This window comes from Podarcis bocagei, assembly GCF_964188305.1.
Source record: "Podarcis bocagei genome assembly, chromosome: 13".
NCBI classification, from domain to species: domain Eukaryota; kingdom Metazoa; phylum Chordata; class Lepidosauria; order Squamata; family Lacertidae; genus Podarcis; species Podarcis bocagei.
The window spans coordinates 51667745-51691934 of record NC_138138.1 but is presented as its reverse complement, the minus strand read 5'-3'; the positions used below and the strand labels follow the sequence as shown (position 1 = coordinate 51691934).

At 50.3% G+C, this 24190-nt stretch overlaps 2 protein-coding genes across 9 annotated transcripts; both read right to left on the bottom strand.

Annotated features, from left to right (window-relative positions):
• Positions 1-3811: 3811 nt before the first annotated feature.
• On the bottom strand, positions 3812-6320 carry FITM1 (fat storage inducing transmembrane protein 1). Its single transcript, XM_081168174.1, has 2 exons — positions 5645-6320; positions 3812-4530 (listed from the first exon to the last, which is right to left on the bottom strand). The coding sequence occupies exons 1-2, from the start codon at positions 5884-5886 to the stop codon at positions 3912-3914; spliced, it is 861 nt and encodes a 286-aa protein (XP_081024300.1). The 5' UTR covers positions 5887-6320; the 3' UTR covers positions 3812-3911.
• A 144-nt stretch (positions 6321-6464) lies between these two features.
• Positions 6465-23128, bottom strand: DCAF11 (DDB1 and CUL4 associated factor 11). Of its 8 annotated transcripts, none has more exons than XM_081167923.1 (15): positions 22852-23128; positions 21738-21971; positions 18789-18916; positions 18529-18650; positions 18284-18348; positions 18089-18189; positions 16955-17101; positions 16785-16839; positions 16635-16703; positions 15499-15556; positions 12971-13156; positions 11707-11860; positions 11449-11601; positions 9767-9873; positions 6465-7883 (listed from the first exon to the last, which is right to left on the bottom strand). In XM_081167923.1, the coding sequence occupies exons 2-15, from the start codon at positions 21884-21886 to the stop codon at positions 7767-7769; spliced, it is 1611 nt and encodes a 536-aa protein (XP_081024049.1). In that variant the 5' UTR covers positions 21887-21971; positions 22852-23128; the 3' UTR covers positions 6465-7766. The 8 variants fall into 8 exon arrangements, with proteins under 8 accessions (XP_081024049.1, XP_081024048.1, XP_081024047.1 ...); XM_081167922.1 differs by having other exon boundaries at positions 22881-23128; XM_081167921.1 differs by lacking the exon at positions 22852-23128 and adding an exon at positions 22592-22735 and having other exon boundaries at positions 21761-21971.
• Between the last annotated feature and the right edge of the window lie 1062 nt (positions 23129-24190).

Here is a 24190-nt window from a genome sequence, read left to right as displayed (position 1 = left end):
TCATCTCAGCTATCTGCCAATCTCCCATTCCCACCACCCTTCTGAGTAATACCCCTCCCCACCTTCTCACTATATAGAAGGATCTGGCAACTTCTGTTTCAGTGTATCTGAAGAAGTGTGCATGCACACGAAAGCTCATACCAAGAACTAACTTAGTTGGTCTTTAAGGTGCTACTAGAAGGAATTTTTTTATTTTGACTATGGCAGACCAACACGGCTACCTATCTGTAACAGACAGGATTTGTGAAGGAAGACAATGGGGAGGCTTTTCCACTTTGACCTTGCAGAGAAAACATTTGCTCAGTTTAGGAATCAAAATGGTTTCAGGTTGGTCTTCCTGTGCTGATCTATGTATGTGCTTGGTTGGTACACTTATGAACATTACCATATATCTAAGACCATAAAATTCCTATTACAGTATAAATACTAAAATTATTATAATAATATTATTGGAGCATCAGCTGGGCAACACAGGTGGACCCCTGAAGTTCAGTCGTCAGCTCAAACCCTGAGATGCTACCAGCCACTGCAAGCAATGCTTGCAGTGATCCCAGACGGAAGAACAGCAAAAGAGGCTTGAGTTCAGGGGTCAGCCTCTTTTCTTTTGGCCTTAGGCCCACCCCCTAGGCCCACCCCCGGCCAGCCGTTCACTGTCCTCCCTGGCCGAGGGCGGGTCAAAGGCCACCTCAAGCAGGTGGGTGGCACCCGCCCAGGTGAGCCTCGCTTGGTGCCGCAAACCCCGCCCAGTGGCGTAGCGTGGGTTGTCAGCATCCGGGGCAAGGCAAGTAATTTGCGCCCCCTAACCCGTGGATTTGCGCCCCCTAACCCGTGGATTTGCGCCCCCTAACCCTAACCCCTGTTACCGGGGTGATTTCCGGCGACACCCCCAGATGTTGCGCCCGGTGCGCCCGGGCCCCCCTGCACCCCCCACGCTACGCCACTTACCCCGCTCACCTGTGGGGAAGGGTGGGCGGATATTGCTGGGCTAATATACATATATATTTAATGCAATGTCTTAAAAAGGGGTGAGGGTGGGGCGCAGAACTTGCCTAGAGGTTGCACTGTGAAACGGGAAGGTGCCCCCCCAAAAAAAAAATCATGTGGAAGAATGCCAGGAGGGAATATATTTTACTTTTAAAAAATGACTTTTTCATATACCTACACACCCCAAGGAGTTCAGGCTGGCAGACATGGTTCTTCTGTCTCCTGCTTTCATTTGATCCTCACCGCAGCCCTGTGAGGTAGGTTAGCCCGAGAGAGGAGGACTGGAAGGGGGGGGGGGTTTGAATCTGTTTCTCCGGCCCTTTGGCACAGCCCGATCCAACCACTAGCCCACACTGCCTCCCGAGGATAGGGCTCCCCCTTGCTTCTATGCGGCATGCACCAATTTCTGCAGCTGTCTAATGCGCCTCAAACTTTGTGCAGAGTTTTCCAGCTGATGTTGCTTTTCAAAATGAGAGGTTGTGGAGTGTTTGTCCCGCTTTCATGAAGTTTAGGGGGGTTTTCTGCACCCCATTATCCTCACAGCCACTCTCTGGAGTATGCTAGGCCAGAAGATGATGATGATGACAAACTGGAACGTGTCCAGAGGAGGGCAACCAAAATGGTCAAAGGCCTGGAAACGATGCCTTATGAGGAACGGCTAAGGGAGCTGGGCATGTTTAGCCTGGGGAAGAGGAGGTTAAGGGGGGATATGATAGCCATGTTCAAATATATAAAAGGATGTCACATAGAGGAGGGAGAAAGGTTGTTTTCTGCTGCTCCAGAGAAGCGGACACGGAGCAATGGATCCAAACTACAAGAAAGAAGATTCCACCTAAACATTAGGAAGAACTTCCTGACAGTAAGAGCTGTTTGACAGTGGAATTTGCTGCCAAGGAGTGTGGTGGAGTCTCCTACTTTGGAGGTCTTTAAGCAGAGGCTTGACAACCATATGTCAGGAGTGCTCTGATGGTGTTTCCTGCTTGGCAGGGGGTTGGACTCGATGGCCCTTGTGGTCTCTTCCAACTCTATGATTCTATGATGCCCTGCCCATCTGACAGGGAGTATAATTTCTGACTCAAGATAATCCAATCGGCCAAGGAAGGGAAAACAAACAACCCATTTAAAGAATAGAATTATTATTATTATTATTTTGGTGGTGGCATAGGACCTGTCTTTCCCCCTCTGCTTGTGAATGAGCATCAGCTGCCTTAAAAATTGCCACACTGGGGCCTTCCACTTTCAGCCAGTGTCTTTTCCCAGCAGTAGAGAGAGAGAGAAGGCTTGATTTCTGATAAACAACACAGCTGTCTTGAACTAGCAGGGACTGTGCTTTTTAGTCGGCTGTGGGACATTAGCCACCAACATTAAAACAATGTATATCGCGGGCTGGGTTTTCTAAAAAAAATAATTAAAGCCCAATTATGCTAACACTGAACAACATCCTGGTACACCGAGTCCCACAGGCTGTGTGTGCATTGTGTGAAATTGGTAGAACTTAGCCAAGTCAGCTTTTAAGGCACGTCTACAGGCAGACTCTTAGCAGGTTGACGTGGTTTTCAGAGCGCATCCCTCCGGGTCTGGCATTTCCACCATTTATTAAAATGGTGAAAGTCTGGCTCACTGGGAAGCAAATGGGACTCTGTATATGCTCAGAAACTACTCAATCATATACACTGTGCAGCGGAAACACTGGAAATGGAGGGCTGACAGGGATCTAGTCCTCAGTGAGGTGGTAGAAGAGCATAGGATTAAGAACTCAGATTAAAGACATATGCTCACGCGCACAAAATTTATTCCTGAGCCTAGATTTTCTCCTCACACGCCAGTTTCCTTTCCTGCTCTACACTATACAGTGGTACCTCAAGTTAAGTACTTAATTCATTCCGGAGGTCTGTTCTGATCCTGAAACTGTTCTAAACCTGAAGCACCACTTTAGCTAATGGGGCCTCCTGCTCCTGCCGTGCCGCCGGAGCCCGATTTCTGTTCTCATCCTGAAGCAAAGTTCTTAACCCGAGGTACTATTTCTGGGTTAGCCTGGGTAACCTGAAGCGTCTGTAACCTGAAGCATCTGTAACCAGAGGTACCACTGTATTAAAAACAAATCTAAACAAACATGTAGCATACAAAAAAAGGAAAACTATTTTAGATGTAACGGGGGGAACAATTTAAAACTGGGATAGGTCAGCAGAACATGAGACTCCTACATCTCAGGGCTGTGGGTTCGAGTCGAGTCCCAAAAAATCCTGCCTTGGAGGGGGTTGGACTAGATGACCCTGGGGTCCCATCTGATTCTACAACACTTTTAAACACTCAAATCATGGGAAGTGGTACAATTTGGGTCTGCCACCTGCACACAGGATTAAGTCTTGAAACTTGAGCACCCGCTACATTGGTTGGGGTGCGCTGTGGGTTAAACCACAGAGGACGCAGGTGGCGCTGTGGGTTAAACCACAGAGCCTAGGGCTTGCCGATCAGAAGGTTGGCGGTTCGAATCCCTGCAATGACGGGGTGAGCTCCCGTTGCTCAGTCCCTGCTCCTGCCAACCTAGCAGTTTGAAAGCACGTCAAAGTGCAAGTAAATAAATAGGTACCGCTCCAGCGGGAAGATAAACGGCGTTTCCGTGCGCTGCTCCGGTTTGCCAGAAGCGGCTTAGTCATGCTGGCCACATGGCCCGGAAGCTGTACACCAGCTCCCTCGGCCAATAAAGCAAGATGAGCGCCGCAACCCCAGTCGGCCACGACTGGACCTAATGGTCAGGGGTCCCTTTACCTTACATTTGTAGTCTGAATTTCAAGCCCCCCCAAAAAACCACACACAGGACAACGACTAGAGAACAGAGCAGGCCTCATCTTTATTTGTCTCTAGGGGGGAGAAGAAAGCCCTTGGTTGTTCTCCTTTGCCTTCTGGGGTGGGGGAGTCGGGAGCCCTCAGTTCCGTTTCTTGGCCTCCCCGGGGGTCCCCTTGACAAAGAGGCCCGTTCCCGGCCGGCCGGGAGACCAGCGCCACCGGTACCAGCCACGGTAGGTGAGGAACCAGCAGAGGGTGGCAATGGCGGCACCCACCACCTTGTGGCTGTAGTCGTAAAGGTAGACCACCGTGCAGGCCAGGAGGAAGTTCCACAGGGCAAGGAGGAAGACGTTGAGGAGGAAGATGAGGCGCAGGGGGACGCCGGCCGGGTGGCCCTGGGCCAGGTAGCGGCGGAAGACGGAGGTCTCCTCCACCATCAGGAGGCAGCAGAAGGTCAGCAGGAAAGTGTGGCCTGAGACGTCGTAGCCATGCCACGTGTGGCCCTCGTGCAAACACGTCCACTTGTCCGGGAGGTTGTTCACCAGGATGCCCTCTGGCACGGGGTCAAAACAGTAGCCGGTGAGGTTTTCGATGAGGAGGAAGGTCTCTGTGGCCCCCAGCCAGAGCCCGGCCCCCACGCCCAGGCGGCTGAGGTGTCTCAAGGTGAGCAGAACCTGGTGGGTCGCCAGGTAAACCACCGAAAGGATGAAGCCGCCCAGGAAAATGCACGTCCAGCCCCAGGCGGACCGGACAAACTTTCTGCGAGGGAACAAGAACGGAGGAAAGTTAGCAGGGTGGGGCAGGAAGGCGGTCCGCTGCCCCAATGCAGGATTTGGCCCAAATTGGGGAGAGCAGAGGAGCAGAAGGTGAAGCACCTCAAAAAGCGGAACCCCAAGCTGCGGGCCATGGAGGAAGGCAGGAGAACTGGCCCCCAAAATAGGGCCCCCAAGCAAATGGATGGGCAAGACCCCAAATACATCAAACATCCTGCGTACGAAGCATAACCCGCCTGAGGAAAGTGAACGGGGGGGGGGGGGGGATACATAATATTTTTCCAATACGTGGCCACAGGGGAGAAAGGTGAACATGAACATGGATGGGAAAATGCTATTTCCCAATACGGAGGAATGGCAATGGGAACTAACGGATAACTAATAACCGGTAGTAACAATTGGGGATTCCCTCTTGGGCTTCTCGTGGGATGAAGAAATGGAGGGCACTGTGACATTTTGGCTAAAAAGAAATCTGGCTTAGCAGAAAGCAGAGAAGATGAAGACTGAATGTCTTAAATAATCATTTTCTAATGACGGAAAATCAGAAGTTTTCTCCCGTTATATTTAATGTTTCTCTCTCTGTTCTTTTTCTGTCTCCTTTTCTTGTTCCCTTTCTCTCTATCTTCTCGTCTTTTTTATTCTATCTGTTCCAGATAATATTGTATTGTGAAAACTTGAACAAAAATCATTAAAAATGAATAGTGGAATATGAATCTTTTTAGAGATGTCTGGGACCTGTCAGCCATTCTGATATACCGAGACGCATTTGACCTCCAAACTAACAGTTGCGGAAACTTTGCTAAGCTGAGCTCTGAACGCACAACTGGTTTTTCAACTGGCGCTCAAAAGCACTGGGGATAATAGCGCCTGGTGTGATAGTATTCTGCCCTTGGGAAGAGATTCCCTGCAACTCAAGTCAACGGCTGCATTTGGCCGTCAGAGATCGGATGCCATCACTTGACCCCAGGATATTCGGTGTGGATGAACCAGGGATTTATCGCTGCTATACAAAGCCTTGTTTTCTGCCAAGCCGGTCTCCCGCCCGCCTCCCCCATGCACGCAACCACAAACATGTTTTAAGACACCCCGCAATCACTCACATGTTGAAGAAGTTATGGTGGTTGGCAAAGATGGCTCGGGGGTTCACGTAGAACTGCAACAGCGGCCCAAAAATGACCACGGCTGCCAACCAGAGGTGGTAAGCTCTCCGGAGACAGGGCACCCCCAGCAGCCAGGCATACTGGTTGCTCCAGAAACAGACCAGGCCACGGCAAAGGGCTTGGGCCCAGCCGGCCGCCTTGGCCGGCAGGGAGGGCTTATTGACCCCTGATCTCTCTGCCATCCCCCTCACCTGCACAGCGAGAGATGCCAGAGGAGTCCCGTCCCTCCTGGGCTTTGGGACGACCCGAGGTGGGTGGGTGGGTGGGGGGTGGGAAAAGACAAAACTCTTGCGGAGAGAAACGTCGTTCAGAGTTGATCCTCGACGACAGGTGTGGGGATCAAATCCAAGTTTGGCGTGAGCAGCTGACCGGGAGTAGGAGGGGAGAGCAAAGCAGACTGGAAAAATTGGGGTGGGGAGAGGGGGGGGGTGTCGCTGCGCCAACGCACGTTGAAGAAAAAACAAAGACCCAACCTCCCCCTCTTTTAAAAACCGAAACAAAGAGAAAGAAAATTTCAACAGCTTTTATTGACGGCAATTGCAGTTTGCACAGACACCCGTGTTGGATGGAAGTGTGCAGATATCTCAGGAAAGAGATTCTTCCCCCCACCCCCACCCCGTGACGTACAAGCCTCCCCCTTCTATGCTGGGGGAGTGGGTTTCCGGAAAAAACAGCTTCTCTCTTTAACCAGAGAGAGAGATTGAATCAGGGATCAATCTACTTAAAACAAAAAACCTCCAGATATTTTATTGTTTCAAAACAAAACAAAACAAACCTTACCATCACCACTCCAGCATCAGAGGCGCAGCTGATGGGATACCGCCCCCCAAATGGGAGAAGAGCAGGAAGTATCCCAGAGGGGGAGCCAATGGGCAGAAAGGGGGCCTCCCGGGACACCCAGCTCCCCATGGCAAACGGGGAAATACAGTTTGGGGAAGGGATGTAGAAGAGGATTTCCGCCCGCCTCCCTTTTCAAGCCACCTGCCACTTGAGGAGACTAAAAGAAAGGCTGGGGGTGGGGGGTGGGGAGTAGAGGCAATGGGGAAGATCTGGGAGGCAGGGGCCAGGCTGACCACACAGCATCTTCCAGGGGCAAAGACCCCGCCCCGCAAAATATCAAGCCCTGCTATGACCCCTATGCTGTCATTTCTCAATCAGACAAATGGCGAAGGGTCCCCAGGAGCAGCGTCCCAGGAAGGAATGTGCCCTGTGCGTTCTAGAAAGGGAAGAGGGAGCCTTCATTATCTGCTGCTGGGTGAGAGACGGAGGGCACGTCCCCTCGCACTCTGCCAACATCCGCCGTGGCAGAGGAAAAGGGGGGGAGGCTTGCTGTATCCCTCGCCCCTAGAAGGAGGGAGTAAGGGCCTCACATCCCAGTCTCTGATACATCTCAGCTCTCAACATGGCGCCTGGAAGGAATTAAAGAACCCAAAGCCCTCTTTTCTAATCTCTGTGGAAGGCTGATCAATCAATCACACAATCACACACACACTGGGGGGTGGCATGGGGAAGGAGGGAGGGAGGAAAGAAGGAAGGAAGGAAGGAAGGAAGGAAGGAAGGAAGGAAGGAAGGAAGGAAGGAAGGAAGGAAGGAAGGAAGGAAGGAAGGAAGGGGTCTACAAGCTGTTGTTCCCCAGAGCCAACTAAATCCCAGAGTTGTTAGGATACGATCCATGATTTTGCCTTCCAATAATTCAAATTAAAAATGACAGACCTGGAAGAGGGTGGGACTGTAAATTTCAATCCCACGGAACCCTAAAGCGACGCTATAAACTAAACTAGCCTGTTGTTCAGATTAACAATTCCTTACCTAAATTTCCCCCCTTTGCAGCCGGTCATCCGATTCTGGCTCTTCCCAAGAGCTGTGTTCGAGACGCTGCCCATTTCCCCGAGCCCTGCTTACATTTCACTTAGCAGACCGCCTGCAACGAAGTTTGCCCGCCCTCCCACCCAAATGTCCCAAGGCCACAGGCAGCGCGAGGTCTGGTTTGCTCCCCCCCCACTCCCTCGGCCGTGTGGCGAGTCCAAAACTGGAGAATGGTGGCGAGCAGAGATAGAAAAGGCTACTGATCAGAAGCTTTTGAGGGTCTGGGGCGCAGCTCTCGGGTGGTAGGGGGCCTCCGAGGATCTTCGTCGTATTCCGTCTGGTGGTACTCCCAAAGCCGGATGTTCCCGTCCCACTGCCGATCAAAGAGAAAGACGGTTATAGTCATCACTGCTAAAGCATCCTTGAGTGTACCAAATGCTTTGGAATTCACTAGGCATGCATACATGCATAAACAAATAAATAAAGGAACTTGCTAAGCAAGTCCCACGTATCCTGACAGAAAGCTCAAAGCCATTGACAGGTGTACAGTGGTACCTCAGGTTAAGTACTTAATTCGTTCTGGAGGTCCGTACTTAACCTGAAACTGTTCTTAACCTGAAGCACCACTAGCTAAATGGGACCTCCTGCTGCCGCCGCGCCGCCGGAGCACAATTTCTGTTCTCATCCTGAAGCAAAGTTCTTAACCTGAAGCACTATTTCTGGGTTAGCGGAGTCTGTAACCTGAAGCGTATGTAACCTGAAGCGTATGTAACCCGAGGTACCACTGTGCAACCAACCAGTTCCTCTACTGAACATCTTTCTCCCAGCCCAAATTGAGGGGCTGAATTTCATCTGCAAAAGTCTCGGTTTTGCAGCCCAGATACTTCGTAAGGGCTCTTGCCCCCAAACCGGAACCCACCTTGCAATCCAAGTTCAGCTGAACAGACCCTGCTTTAAGTGCTCTCTTATCTCGCTATACTGTATTTGCACTAGATCGCTGTGCCAATGTTGGCTGCACTGCCAACATAAAATACACCTGGGCAATCTCCGCAGAGGTTGCTGCTTATTCCCCAGTTGAGATTATGGCGGCATGGGCTGGCAGGTACGGAAACGGCGTAAGAGAGGCCTTCCCCTTCTGGTACCTTCCAGATGTCTGGGGTTACAGCTCTCCCCATCCCAAACGTCTTGCAGCCAGGCTGGCTGGCTGGCGCTGATAGGAGTCGCAGTGCAAAACCTTTGGAAGGCAGCAAGTTGGGGAAGGCTGGTTAACATTTTGCTCTGGCTATTGGCTTTTGTTTTGTTTCCTGGGTTTAGTTACTTATTTATTTTTCAAAGGGAATGCTGCTATTTTGGGTCCCAAACCAGTTTCAAAAACAATGGGCAGCAAACACATTTTGCACCATGTCATTAAATGCTGGGGGGTGGGGGGTGGGCAGGGAAGATGGCAGCTCCTCCCACATGTGAATGCCAATGGGTATGCCTACAACCCAACAGACTGTAAATGCTACACTTTGCCATTACAGTGGTACCTCGGGTTAAGTACTTAATTCGTTCTGGAGGTCCGTTCTTAACCTGAAGAACCACTTTAGCTAATGGGGCCTCCTGCGGCCGCCGCGCCGCCGGGGCCCGATTTCTGTTCTCATCCTGAAGCAAAGTTCTTAACCCAAGGTACTATTTCTGGGTTAGTGGAGTCTGTAACCTGAAGCGTATGTAACCCGAAGCGTATGTAACCAGAGGTACCACTGTACTTATTTCAACATTTCTCTTCTAAGGGTTCTCAAGGCGGCTCACAACTACAATTCATAAAATGCAAAATCATAAATATAACCCAATAGCAGGATGGCGAAAAGCCACGGTTAACACACCAGAGGCTGATTAAAGCTTGCTAGAATAAAGTGAGTCTTCGCCAGCCACTGAAATTGATCAAGCGCACTTTCTGGGTGTCCCATTCTTCAGTCTGGGCACCCCAGTCAGAAGACCCCCTTCTCCTCTGGATTCACCCACCACGCCTCAAACTGCAAGGAGGGGGCCCCTCTGTAGTCAAGCAGCGCTGCCAGATGGGTTTGTTGAGAAGGAAAAGACGAGCAGCAACAACCACAGAAAAGGGCAGAGAAGGAGAAGAATTTCATCCTTGCCATCACAACCTTACTGGCAGGGAAGACACACAAGTTCCTGGGCGAGATGAAAGAGGCGCCAGCAATTCATCTTAACCACACAAGCACCTCGCCCCACCACTCCCTCGCTCCCAGTACTTGCCGAGCTGCTGACGATCTTCTCCTCATGGGGGTGCCAGCAGACATCACGGACACAAGCCTTGTGATTGGTCAGTTTTGTCACGATCAGGCCGCTCAGGAGGTCGTATACTGGAGGAAGGGAAAGGAGCACAGGGTAGCACAGGGAAGCGTTGGCAACACACCGGCCCCACGACACCCACTCCTCCCATAGCAGCGGGGGAGTATCAGAAGGGCTATCTATCCTCTCTTGCAGCAAGAATTGATGCTCCAGATACCACTATTTATCCCTTAAAGCAGTGATCCCCAACCCTGGGCCTCCAGCTGTTTTTGGACTACAACTCCGATCATCCCTCGCTAGCAAGACCAGTGGTCAAGGATGATGGGAATTGTAGTCCCAAAACAGCTGGAGGCCCAAGGTTGGGTAACACTGCCTTAAAGGACCCCTGATCATTAGGTACAGTCGTGACCGACTCTGGGGTTGCGGCGTTCATCTCGCTTTATTGGCCGAGGGAGCCGGCGTACAGCTTTTGGGTCATGTGGCCAGCATGACTAAGCCGCTTCTGGCAAACCAGAGCAGCGCACGGAAACACCGTTTACCTTCCTGCCAGAGCGGTACCTATTTATCTACTTGGACTTTGATGTGCTTTCGAACTGCTAGGTTGGCAGGAGCAGGGACCGAGCAACGGGAGCTCACCCCGTCGCGGGGATTCAAACCGCCGACCTTCTGATCGGCAAGTCCTAGGCTCTGTGGTTTAACCCACAGCGCCACCCGCGTCCCATTTATCCCTTAGATGTCAGCATTGGACCTGCCCACACTTTGTATTATTGATTATTTTTATAGTGCCATTTAGGTCCCTGCCCCAAGGAGCTTGCAAGTCTTCAAGTTCACACACTGGGGTGAGACTGAGTGAAAATTTAAGGGGCAGCATGGCATATAGTCAGAACAATGAGAGGCTTCCAAGATCCTTCTAGGAAACAGGTGGTGGGGAACTAGACATCTCCATGAGAACAAGTGAAGGGTTTCCCTTTGCAGACCAGACTGACGATGGTCTGCAAAGGAATTTCTTTCCTCTCTGCACAGATCAGATTGAAACCCCTGTCAAGTCTGCCAACTGTTCCTTTGCATTTGCAGTTTTACCTGTCCCACACCTAGCACTGTATGAAGCCACATGTGGATTGGGTGGTCGTGGCTGGGGGGTGGAAATGGTCTCTAGCCAGGGCAAATTTGGCTCATGGACTAAAGGCTGCTGCAGCAGCAGCTTCTTAACAACAACAATTTATTTATTTTTACCCCACCCATCCGACTGGGTTGCCCTAGCCACTTTGGGCGGCTTCTTCATGTGCCAACCATTTATTTCTGCTGTGTTTTCCCTCCCCTTGGGTTTATTATCCAACTCACCGCCCAAGCATATTGACACAGCCTGACCTCTCTTTGCTTTCATCCTCTCCCTTGAGTCCTCCATACCAAAAGGGAAGGGACTTTCAAACAACATTCACGTGCGTGTGGACGTGCATCTTAAGAGATTTCTCCCCCGCCTGCCAGCAAGAGATCGAATCCTGCACCCAAGCAAAATGCCGCACTCCTTCAAAAAGGCAAAGCTTAACCCCTCTGACTGCTGCCCAGCTTGGCACTGCCCTTCCATTTCCGGGCGGCGTGGCACTGCCCTGGCCGATCCCTGCCACCCGCATCCCGAGTCCACTCACCCACCACCTTCCCCGTGGAGCAGCCACTGTAGATGTACTGTTGCCCGGTACTATGAAGCGGCGAGAAACGGCAGCGGATCAGCGTGTGGAGCACTCCGTGGCCGCGGTACGTCATGAGGGAGGTGTCACCTGGAAGCTTTGACTTCCGCCGTGCTGGCAGAGGGAGGAAGGAGAGGAGAGAGGAAGGGTTAGAGGAGAGTAAGACCTGCTTCCCCAGCGCTTTAGGTCCCCCCTCCTTCCCCATCCTCTAAGACTCACCTTTTTTGGGCACCTGCTGCCAGCGATAATCCCAGTTCTGCTGAGTGACGGCTTGGCGGGAGGCTTCCAGCCCTTCGCGGCCTGAGAACTTCCGCATGTCCCAGAGCTTTATCGTCTGGTCCTTGGAGTTTGAGATGAGGTATCGGGCGTCCCCCTGGGAGGAGGAGGAGTGGGGAACAATAGTTTAAAGGAATATTTCACACTCTATAGTCCCCAAGGACTATATCTGTAGTACAGATGTCCCACAGCAGAAGACTCACTCTCTAAAGGAAACTTAATTTAGCTCTTTTAGCCTCTCCCCAACATGGGAATCCTGTATAAATGATATTAAAGGAATGCATGGCCAAATATATAGGTGCTACTGTGTTTTCACTTGGACTGCTGTGGGCTTAGGTGGAGGTGAACCATGTGGATCTTTCTTTCAGACAGCATCAACACCAATTAGCTTCTGGGCCCAATATAAAGTGCTGGTTTTTACCTATAAAGCCTTAAACGGCTCAGGACCACAATACCTCAAGGACCGCCTCTTTCCATATGAACCTACCCAGGCCCTGAGATCACCTTCCGAGGCCCTCCTTCATGTGCCTCCTCCTTGAGAGGTTTGGAGGGTGGCAACACGAGAACGGGGCCTTCTCTGCAGTGGCTCCCCGTCTGTGGAATGCTCTCCCCAGGGAAGTTCACCTGGCGCCTTCATTATACACTATTAGGCGCCAGGCAAAAACATTCCCTTTTAACCAGACCTTTGGTTGATCCGATTTATATCCTATGTCCTTTTAAAATGTGTTTTTTTTGGGGGGAGGGCTATTGGGTTGTTGTTTTTATTTTTATTATGCATTTTGTGGTTTTATATGTTGCCTTTATTCTGTGAACCACCCTGAGACCCCCGGGTATAGGGCGGTAAATAAATAAATAAATAAATAAATAATAAAAACAGTAACTAGGCCTTTGGCTGATTAATATTCTACAGCCTTTTAAATGAGTTTGCGGGAGTAGGGGCTATTTTCTTGTTATTCGTGTTTTAACTATTTTTGTTTTTATCTTGTAAACTGCCTCGAGATCTTTTGATGAAGGGTGGTAAATAAATCTAATAGATAAAATTAATAAAAACAAGCAGATCACACAGAACATGTTGCAAATGAGATCCCGAAGCAGCTTTTTTTGGGGGGGGGGAGTTTCAAGGTTGTTTGCCTATATAAGCTTTCCAACCCCATCAGACTCCACCTCCTGCCCTCTGCGATGATAGAGAGAGAAAAGGATGCCTTACTTTGCTGTCTATGAAGGTGATGCCATCTTGATGGCCAGCCAGGATGCCCACAGGCCGGGGGTCATCCTCTCTCATGGTGCGCCGGTCCCACACTTTGCAGATGGCATCGTCCCCCCCGGAGAACAAGATGTGGGAACTGGTGTCGGCAAAGGCTACGGCATTCACGTCGTCTTCGTGGGACTCGATCTGGAGGAAGGCAGAGGACTCAGCGCAAGAGGGAGGAGCAGGATTTTCCATGGGAGAGCTAGGAGTGGGACGCGGGTGGCACTGTGGGTTAAACCACAGAGGCCAGGACTTGCCGATCAGAAGGTCGGCGTTTCGAATCCCCGCAACGGGGTGAGCTCCCGTTGCTCGGTCCCTGCTCCTGCCAACCTAGCAGTTTGAAAGCACCTCAAAGTGCAAGTAGATAAATAGGTACCACTCCAGCGGGAAGGTAAACAGATTTTCCGTGCACTGCTCTGGTTCGCCAGAAGCGGCTTTGTCATGCTGGCCACATGACCTGGAAGCTGTACGCCGGCTCCCTCGGCCAGTAAAGTGAGAAGAGCCCTGCAACCCCAGAGTCGGCCACGACTGGACCTAATGGTCAGGGGTCCCTGTACCTTTACCTAGGCTGGCTGTGGCATGCCAGGCCCCAGTGTGCACTAGGATGCAATGGGGGCACCGACATGGTATTTTAATGTACTGTGAGAGACAAGAGCTGGAGAGCCACGAGGGATCGAAAGCTCCTGGGCTCAAGGGGAGCTCAGGGGCTGGGCACCTGCTTCCCAAATTTAAACCCTGGCATCTCCGGTTTGAACAAGGAGCAGTTGATGGAGCGACAGGAAAGACCCTCTTTCTGCCAGCCCAAGTGGGGAACGCTGACCTAGATGGACAACCAGTCTGGTCTGGTAAATGGCAACTTGCCCAAAGAACCAAGCCCCTTTGTTAGGGGGCCGGCTGTCGCCAGGCTCAGCTGAAGCCAAGTCATTTAGTGCAGGCATGTTCAAAAGGTAGATGATCGACCAGTAGTTCACAGGATGTCTGTGGTAGATCACTAAAGGTAAAGGTAAAGGGACCCCTGACCATTAGGTCCAGTTGTGACCGACTCTGGGGTTGCGGCGCTCATCTTGCTTTACTGGCCGAGGGAGCCGGCATACAGCTTCCGGGTTGTGTGGCCAGCATGACTAAGCCGCTTCTGGCAAACCAGAGCAGCGCACGGAAATGCCGTTTACCTTCCCGCCGGAGCGGTACCTATTTATCTACTTGCACTTTGTTGTGCTTTCGAACTGCTAGGTTGGCAGGAGCAGGGACCGAGCAACGGGAGCTCACCCCGCTGCAGGGATTCGAACCGCCGACCTTCTGATCGGCAAGCCCTAGGCTCTGTGGTTTAACCCACAGCGCCACCCGCGTCCCGTGGTAGATCACTGGCTCCCCCCAAAGAAGCTCAACAACTTCAAACCCCTAAAAACCGGGCCTTCCTCCTTCCTAAAAACGCTCAACAACTTTGACCTGAACTCCACAAAAGTGGGTAGATCACTGCTAGTCTTTAACTCTGTGAGTAGATCGCAGTCTCTTTGGAGTTGGTCACCCCTGATTTAGTGCGTTTCTGCATCCACGGAATGTGATTGACCAAGGCAACCATTCTCAATGGCGATGCAGCAGAATCACACGCTGACACACACATGGACAGCCAACCTTGGAGAAGCACGGCACGCTACAGAGAAATGGGGAAGGGGGTGAGGCAGAATGGGCAGTGGGACGCTCAAGGAAAGACATCTAGAACATTCTTCCCCAAGCTAGGGTCCGCCAGATATTTCGAACTACAACTAAGTGTTGGGGGAGGGGACTGGTGGGAATTGTAGTCCAAAATGTCTGGAGAGTTCCAGCTTGGAAGGGCTGATCTACAACATCCCAGGGATCCCCACCCTATGGCTTTGGGGTGGAAAAAATCCAGACAGCTGGACTGATGCTATGCTTTACTGCTCCCCTCAATCTTTTATCCGCGTCGGGATACCATGGAAGGAACCGCCACTGTCCCATGTGCTACGAAACGGCCCGGAACCTTCCAACAGTAGCTAAATGACTATTGCTAGCAACAAAAGGAGCTGCAATGAATCAGTGGCTGAAACGTTAGGCTAAGGACTAGAGTGGAAATGCAAAGGGACAACACTTATTCACAGAGAGGAGATATTGTCAGGTTTGCTCAAGGATAAATATAGACTTGGTATTCATCCTTATCGTTTAAGTTCATTCAAGTCATTGGGCAATTATTGCTATGATTATGACTATGAAATTGCTTCTAATTTCACCGTCTTTGGCTTTTCTTTCATTTGCAGAGAGAAATCTTGAAAGGGCCGGAAAGGAAACAAGGTTGTGTGTGTGTGTCTGTGTATGCGCACAGCACACACACACACACACACACACACACACACACACACAACAGCCACACTTTCTAAAACCCAGGGAGAGAGGAACAGGAAGTGGGTGAGGCCAGAGACACGGAACAGAGAGGCCCAGCAGAGGAGTGGCAGGGTCCAAAACGTAAGTACCTTGAGCGTCCGCTTATTCTGCTCCATGTCGTACACGTAGACACAGCCATAGTTGGCCCTAGGTTTAAAACCAAAACTGAGTGGGTGGAAGAACAGACATAAACACAAGGAAGGAGGGGTGGGAAGAGACACTGAAGCCACACTGGTCAATGGACCCTAAGGCAGCACCTTGACAGGAGAAAGGCATGCCTCGGAAGCATTTCCAACACTTCACCCTTGAATTGGAGTATTTCCACCCTGACTTTCACCTTTTAAAAAGCCCCCAAGGCTGCTTACAAAATGAAACATTGCACAACTTGGGTCCGTGTTGCTTCCTTTGGGCACCAACAGGGAAGGGAGGGCAGCTGGCCCCAGCCAGGCTGATGGGAGGGGCTTCACCGCCTTGCCTTTCGCTCCACAGGGGCCACATGGAATGAGAGCCACATGGCACAGCATGCCCAGAATTCTCTTGGCCAAAAAGACCAGTATCAGACAGCCCTCCCCTCCCTGCTAAGCTTCAGGCACATGACAGAGATGTTTCTATTCCGGGAGGAATTTTCAAGAAGTTTCCTCGGGGTTTTTTTTTACAATTACTTTTAATTGATTTTACCCACTATATGCTTTTTAATATTTTTTTTCTGTACACAGCTTAGAAACTTTGCCAATTAAATGGTACGTAAACAGCAGAAATAAATAAGGGATGGGAGAGAGGGCAGAAGATCTGTGTTTTAGAAGAACCCAAATCTTGTCTGCCTAGGCAAAGTCCAGGTGTTGCTTTAGACAATGTCACAGGTAGGGAACTTCAGGCACAACGGCCAAATGTGGCCCCTGGACTTACTATCTGGCCCTCAGAAAGCCACCCCTCATGGCCCTGATTTCCCACCACCACCAAAGTGCTTTGCTCCTGACTGGAATGTCTTCTTGAATGTGGGATGTTGGAATTTAAGTAGCCTGCTGTACAAAGGAAACAGTTGCCGCTTCGTTGCTGTTTGCCTCTAGCCCCATCTGCAGATGGCAAGTGGCCCTTGGAAGGTTGTCCAGAAAGGAATGTGGACCCCTGCAGGTTTTTTTTTAAAGAAAGGTTCCACACCCCTGGATAAAATGTTAACCAGTGCTATGCATTGGGGGTAAAGGGACTGGGCAAAAGGCTAACGTACCCGCCAAGCACCTCCCTTCCATCGGAGGAGACTGCGAGGGAAAAGACGGCAAAGCGACGCTCGTCAGGCCTGTGGAGAGGAGGAGAGAGTTAGAAACCACTCCAGGAGTCTCTTTAGTCAAATAGGGTGGCTGCTGGGTGCCCTCCTTACCTCAGATCCAGTGCTGTGTGGGTATCACACTCGCCATAGATGTTGCAGATGTGAACTGTAAGGAGAGGGGGAGGGAAGGTCAAGGGCATTAGAGTTAACACATCCTGGGGGTCAAGGACTGTGATGTGACACCCCCAGCCCCACCCTTCCCAGATGCCAACCCCACTCACTGTAATCTGACCAGCTGGAGTAGAGGAAATGAGCCCCGTCAGGAGTGAAGGCAACATCCAGGACACTCCAGCCTACGTCCCGGGCTTTGATGCTCCGGAACTTCCGGAAGCCTCCGTAAGTGCAGTCATATAAGCGGATTGTCTGATCTGAAGTTGGGGGTGGGGGTGGTTTGGAAGCGTGGGGAAAGGAACAGAGAAAGAGGCAAGTGTGCTAACTGTAGCATGTGTCAATGCGTCCTCATCTACTAGGACCTTTAACACAGAGGCAAAAACACCAAGGTGTTAGGCTTGCATCAGGGATGGGAAACCTGTGGAACCCCCCCCCCCAGGACTTCAACTCCCAGCAGCAGCCAGCATGGTGTCTGCTCAGGGATGATGGGAGTTGTAGTCCAACCCAAAGTGGTGGAAGGGACACACTTTCCCCATTCATGCCTTGCAAGACTTTCTTTGTTGAGCTACAGCTGCTGTTGGAAAACAGAACACAGCCTTTTAAGCCTTTGATCTTGGCAAAGGGAATCTGGGATTAGTAAGAGATGGGAGGGCACCCCTGTAAAGATGCAAATCATCCAGATCAACCTGTCTGAAGGACCCAACTTTGAGGACATTCGACACTGTCCTTTCCAATGGGATAAGAGGATTTTTTTCCTCTTCCTTGGAACACCAATACCAACTAAGCAGCAATGGTGTTTTTGCATGAATAAATAAATCATTCTACGCTTGGGTATCTGGGGATTAGAAGCTCCACAGGATCTTATGGAGGACTAAGAGGTTTTGAAGCAGGGCCCACCCACAATGCCACTTGTCTGTTTCCCAAAATGAAAAGAAAGCATTCCTGGTCAGAAGGACAGCATTCTAGGACACTTGGTACCCAAAACACCACAAACACTTGCGCTACAGGAAATTTCAAGACAAGAGAATTCCAGGATGCCCTCAGTGCCAAGGACGGAAGCTGATCTGATGCAGGGATAGTTTAAAAACCAACTGCTACACTAATATTAATTTACATATGTCTTATGTTATTTTCCCCTTCTTATTATCCTGTATATGACTATAATAGAGTATGCGTTGATACAATAAAACAGAAAAGCAGAACAAAAACAAAAAAGCCAAATACTATGATGTGTTACGAAGTACCTTGACAAGCAGACATAAAAAGCTTTCCATCACGGGAATAAATCCCACAGAACGCCTTCTGGGAGTAGGAATCAGTGAAGGACAAGTGGTTGGGGAGAAAGCTGGAAGAAGAGCAAAGTCTGAGTTATTAAAGGGTTCTTCCCCTAAAATCATTATCTCACCCACCGCACCAGACCTTCTCTTCCAAATACTCACTGTGACGCCACTCGGGAGCACTCCCCACGAGAGAAGCTGCTGTTGTGGCAGAGGCCGCGCTCCCTCTGTGGTGGAAGGAAAGAAAGGAAAAGAAAATTCAACAAGGCTCTGCCTGCAGTTTTCATACACTGAAAGATCTGCTCTCCAGACAGCCCCACCCTCAAGTGGATCTCTGCGTCTTTAAGCTACGAGAACCACTTGTTTTCCTAGCCTAATATTGGCATTCCCAAGAAGCGAACAGGCACCTTGCAAAGCAGTCGAGGGATGCTATGCTCAGTCTGTCCCGAGCCCAGCCTGCCTGTTGCCAACTGGATGTGTGTTTTGATCTCGTTGCACTCCAGGTCGTGAGTGTCTGGCGTCAAATCCACTGCAAGTAAAAGAAAGAGAGGAAGATCGGACAGGTTGAGAACGAGATCCCCAATTGCCCTGTTGCCCGATATACTCAGATGGCGTCCTCACATTTTCCTCAGACTCTCTTACATTAAAACAAGTTACTGGCCAGTACCTGGAGGTTTGTAGTGATTTCCAAGTCGCCCTTCCCAGGCACTGTCATTGTCGTCGTCCGAATCCGAGAGCGTCTGGACCAGACGGACACTGGCTGCTCCCCCGCCCTGCATCAAGTGAAATTGTCCTCTAGAGAGAAAAAGGGAAAGTATTAGGAATTACAAATTCATTTTGCCCCTCCCCACATCACAACTCACAGAGAGGGAATGGAGAGAGGCAGCCCCCAAATTTATTTGTTTCCTGTTCTCTGAAGGTGCTCACTAAGCAGCTTTTGAAGTTTTAATACAACAGCCAAGGAATGATTTCAACTGACGCCTACCCAGCTCAGGATCAGCTTAGGGGTGCGCCAACTAAGAGAGATGGGAACAGAGATGCAAATTTTAAACATAAACTATGGAGAGAATATCCTGCTGTCTAAGGCTCCTACATCAGTGCCCAACGATAGGGTCAATCTTGAGTAGATGACAGGCTCCAAAAACAATCCAAAGGCTGAAAAGTTCAGGAAACAAGACTGGCGTGAGAACATAAGAAGTGCCCTGTTGGATCACACCAAAGGCCCATTTAGTCCAGCATCCTGTTCTTACAATAGACAACCAGATGCCCCCATGGGAAACCCACAAGCAGAACTTGAGCCCAACAGCATCCTCACCTCCTGCGGTTTCCAGGAACTGGTATTCAGAGGCACAAGGCCTCCCAAAGTAGTACTACAACACAGGCTTCAGGATAGTGGCCATTGACAGCCTCAAATTCATTTAAAGCCACACCAATTGGTGACCAGCACCACCTCTTGTGGGACAGAATTACATAATTGTGAAGAAGTTGTCTGCCCTGAATCTTCTGACATTCAGTTCATTGGATGCCTCTGGATTGTAGTATTATTCGTCACACCATACATACCGTATTTTTCGCACCATAGGACGCACCGGACAATAGGACGCACTTTGTTTTAGAGGGGGGAGAACAAGAAAAAAAAATTCTCCCCCTCTCTGCCCAGCGCCCCTTCAGTGAAGCGGCAGGAGGCGCTGCACAGAGAGGGGGAGAACTTTCCCCCTCTTGTTTTCCCGCTCTAAAACAAGGTGCCGTTTAAGGTGCGTTCAGGCAGCTACCTTGGAAGCCTGGAGAGGGAGAGGGGTCGGTGTGCACTGACCCCTCTCGCTCTCCAGGCTTCAGGTTCCTTTCGACCTGCTCTTTGGGGCTGGCGGGGGGAAGCCCACCACCAGCCCCAAAGAGCAGGTCAGGGAGCAGCGGAGAGGCTCCTGCCATAGCCGCGCGTCACCTCTCCAGCCAGGAGAGCGCGCGGGGCTAAAGCAGCCCCCTGCGACCCTCTCCCGGCTGGAGAGGTGACGCTGCTTTAGCCCTGCGCGCGCGCTCTCCTGGCTGGAGAGGTGACACGGGGCTGTAGAGGTTCCTGCCATAGCCGCACATCACCTCTCCAGCCGGGAGAGGGTCGCGGGGCTATGGCGTCTTCGCTCCATAGGACACACACACATTTCCCCTTCATTTTTGAAGGGGAAACAGTGCGTCCTGTAGAGCGAAAAATACGGTAATTGTATACGCATCTATCACGTCCCCAGCTTGCTTACTTGCTTTTCTTCCTTCTAAACTAAAAAAACCCCAAGTGTTGCAACTTTTCCTCATAGGTGAATTGCTCCAACTCCAGAATCATTTTACTTGCCCCTTTCTGAAGCTTTTCCAGCTCTACAGTATCCTTTCTGAGGTGAGGGAACTGCACACAGAATTCTAAGAGTGGTCATTACAGATATTGGCAGCCTTATTTTCAATTCCTTTCCAAACAACCGCTAACATGCAATCACCTTTTCACAGCAGCCACACTCTGGGCCAACGTTTTCACCAAACTATCCACTACGACCAATTATCTCCTGGATAGTCACCAGAAGCTCAAGCCTCCTAACTGTATATGTGAAGATATGATTTTTTGCCCCAATGTGCATCACTTATACTTGTGTGCATTGAACTGCACTTGCCATTTTACTGCTCATTCATTCACCTATTTTAGAGGGGTACTTTTGGAGCACTTCACAATCTCCTTTTGTCTTAACCACCCAAAAAACTTACTATCAAAACGGTATCAGGAATCTCTTTTGTGCATGCATAATTGGACAAAGCCAACCAGAATATTTGGTGTAGAGTTGGCTATAAATATTTTTAAAGTATTCCGAAGTGTTTTGCGGCCTAACTAAGGTGACATCAGAAACAGGGATAAAGAAGCCACAGATGAGGAAACCTTCACTTTTCTTGAATAAATTTATAAAACTATGATGTTATGCGTCAAAACTTTGGATCATCTCATCCTGCGCAATAGGTAGACAACTGAGAATTTTAACATCGTGAGCATACAAAGAAGTATGGCCCTGAACAACTTCTGCACAAGAAAATACAAAAACCCCTCTACTTTTAGAAAAGCAGCCATGGCACATGCTGAGATCCAGCAATACACAGTTAAATTCTGGTACGACCCCCTTACAACTGAGACTGCATCCCGGCTGATTTGTACAACATAAACCTGGACTGTGACCCTTATTTCCACACTTCCAAACTATTTTGCTTCTGTGTTTCTTAACAAGGCGTCAAGGAAGTCTGTACACTCAGTTATGCTCCCTGGATCCTTAATCACCATCCCATCTCCTTGAATCCATGCACGAATTCATTCCCAGACACACATATCTTCAAAATCCTAGCTCTGTGAGAAATCAGCTGAGACTGGATTTTCCAGTAGGGTCTCATGAGTCTCCACGCCAGCAGATTCCACTTACTGAGAGGACTGGGTTCTCTTTGTCCAGATTAATGGACCAGACAGAAAAGGCATAACAAATTCCCTTCCTCGTCTTGCCTTGAGATTCTGCACGAGTCTTGAAACACCATCCGCTGCCAGAGAGGCATCCCTCATATCCCTAATTTGACTAAAAAGTGGGGCGGGGGTGTGAGTTACCTGCGCAGTAGATATGCCAATACCTGGGCCAGATCCACATCCTCGTCGTCCTCTTCCTCGCTGCGCAGTATCCCCGAGTCCCTTCGAGACCAGCTCCCCTGGTTATCCCGGCCCCCCGAGCCAGCGTTGCTACTACTGCGGGAGCCCATGTCTTAAGGCATTCTTCACGGTTTGTGTCCGGTGTGTTCTTCACTTCCTGGAGCTCAGGAACCAAACGGAGGGAGCAAGTCCTTCCTGAAAAGGAAAACCCTGAGCCACTAATTGCAGAACTTTGTACGCAGTACGGGGGGGGGGGCGAGAAGGGAGAGAGAGCAGCGTTCGTTCTTCTTCGCATGAAGGATTCCCTGCCTCTTACCAATCAAATCTATCCTCACTCAGAAGTAATAATAATAATAATAATAATAATAATAATAATAATTTATTATCTATACCCCGCCCATCTGGCTGAGTTTCCCCAGCCACTCTGGGCGGCTCCCAATCAAATGTTAAAAACAGTACAGCATTAAATATTAAAAAAGTATTGCTCTTTAAAAAATTAAAATTGTATCACAGCTTCTCACTATAGCAGACTTTAACCCCACATCCAGAAGCCAAACATTCCCCTCATTTGTTTCCATGGGGCGCCCACTGCTTCCCATAGCTATACGCCCCCCCATAAAAATCACCCCCTTTTCATCTTCACCAATCACAGCCTCCAATACTGAAAGGGCTCCTCGGCTCCCATATCGAGGTGCCCTTATCTAGAAGTCAGCCAGCCACCCACCCCGTCCTCTACGTGACTATACCACAGCCCCAGGCAACCAAACAAGGGCTCGTAGACCTGCTGAGCCCATTAAAGTACTTTTTTCAGACACCTGAGTCCTCTCCGCCAATGGGCATGGCCGTTGCTCACGGCTCCTCCAATCAACAGACGCCATAGAGCAGGGACACTCTTGCTCAGTTGTTGCCGCCGCAGCCGCCACCCCCCGCAACGTTCTGTCCCAACTGCCCGCTCGTCCCAACCAATCAGGACGCCTTTCGCGTTTAACCTTGGCTCTTGCCGAAATGCTCCCCTCTGCTCTTCCCCCCTCCCCGCGCGCCCACCTTGTCCAATCAAAAGCCTGCCCCCCCCCACCTTTTCCGGGAGCGCGAGACCCTCCTCACCCTCTAACGGCCGCTGCGCGAGGCCTTGTTTACATCTTAAGGCGACAGCCGCCTCTAACCGGAGTGGAGAAGTGAGATAGGGCGGGCCGCGCCGGCTGAGAATTGATTGGCCAGCGTTCACCACCCCACGTGGGATAGAGTGCGGGGCTTTAAAAAGACTTGCTCTTCCTTGATTGGCTGCTGAGGCTCCTTCCTCGCTTACGACGAGGGGCAGGGAAAGAACCGTTAAGCGATAAACTAGGCGATAAGGTGAATGAGCCGCCGATTGGACAGAGCGAGCGGATGACTCGTAAGAAAGGCGGGCAGCTGGCCGAAGGAGCGCCCTCGGATTGGTTCCCGGTAGCTTGATCGATTGCTCGAGCTAGTTGCGTAACCTCCGCCATTATCGTCAGAGCAGGATGATTGACGTCTCGGGCTAGAGGCGGGCTCCAGGGGGGCGGGGCAGTGGCTTACTCTCTGATTGGACATTGGTGAAATGATTGACGTTGCTAAGGCAGGTTACGAGTTCTATAGTGTAAACACAGGTGTTTCAAATCAAATAGCTTCGGTTTGTAGACAGGCTACCCCCCGTCTTTAATCAGAGCCTTTTGTTGCCCTTCATACGCAGCCCTGCCCCCATGCAAAATGCGCTGCTCGTCTTGTGCGCCTTAAGTATCTCTTGACCCACAAAACGTATTCACGCGTTACCTGCACGTGTGAATGCTCTAACTCCTTTGGAATCCTGCCAAACTCTGTGTGCAGAAGCCTAGTGACGCTTTCAGCTAAAAACCCTACCACTCCGTGCCCCAGCCATTGGCTACTTCCTTCCCTGTTCCCTTCATATATTGGCCCCCTATCTCAACTTTTAAATTGTAAGCTCTTCAGGGCAGGGACCTTCCCCTCTTGTGCTCCTTAAAGCACCACACATACTGATGGTGCTGTATTCAGACTATGGCTGTGTACATGGCAGCAGCTTAAAACACAGCAAGGTTGACTCTCATTTGTACACTGCCTTGCACACTGGATATGAAATTCATTCTGGGCATGCTCAGCAGCTGCCTTGGATGTACACACCTCCGCTTACCTGCAAAGTGAACACAGTGTTCGTTCTCAATTGGATGTGATCCGGTTTCAGGGACAGCGCGTCAAACAAGTATTTCTCAAGATCCTGCAGGATCGATATGGATTGAGGCTAACATCATCATCATCATCATTTATTTGTACCCCACCCACGGCCCAAGGGAAATTGGCTTGCAAATTAAACAGGGCTAGGAACCAAGTTTTATCAGCCGGCCTTATGTAAACCTCTGCAATTGTCATTTAAAGATACA

Bases quoted from the DNA above. Each gene is read 5' to 3' on its own strand.
- DCAF11 (XM_081167928.1), bottom strand. From the start codon at position 22,654: ATGGCGTCTGTTGATTGGAGGAGCCGTGAGCAACGGCCATGCCCATTG. The intron at 18,190-18,283 runs GTGAGTATTTGG...CTCTTCTTCCAG, and splicing joins TGCTCCCGAGTGGCGTCACA to CTTTCTCCCCAACCACTTGT. The intron at 7,884-9,766 runs GCAAGTACTGGG...TTTGATCGGCAG, and splicing joins AGAAGATCGTCAGCAGCTCG to TGGGACGGGAACATCCGGCT.
- FITM1 (XM_081168174.1), bottom strand. From the start codon at position 5,886: ATGGCAGAGAGATCAGGGGTCAATAAGCCCTCCCTGCCGGCCAAGGCG. The intron at 4,531-5,644 runs GTGAGTGATTGC...GTTCCCTCGCAG, and splicing joins CACCATAACTTCTTCAACAT to AAAGTTTGTCCGGTCCGCCT.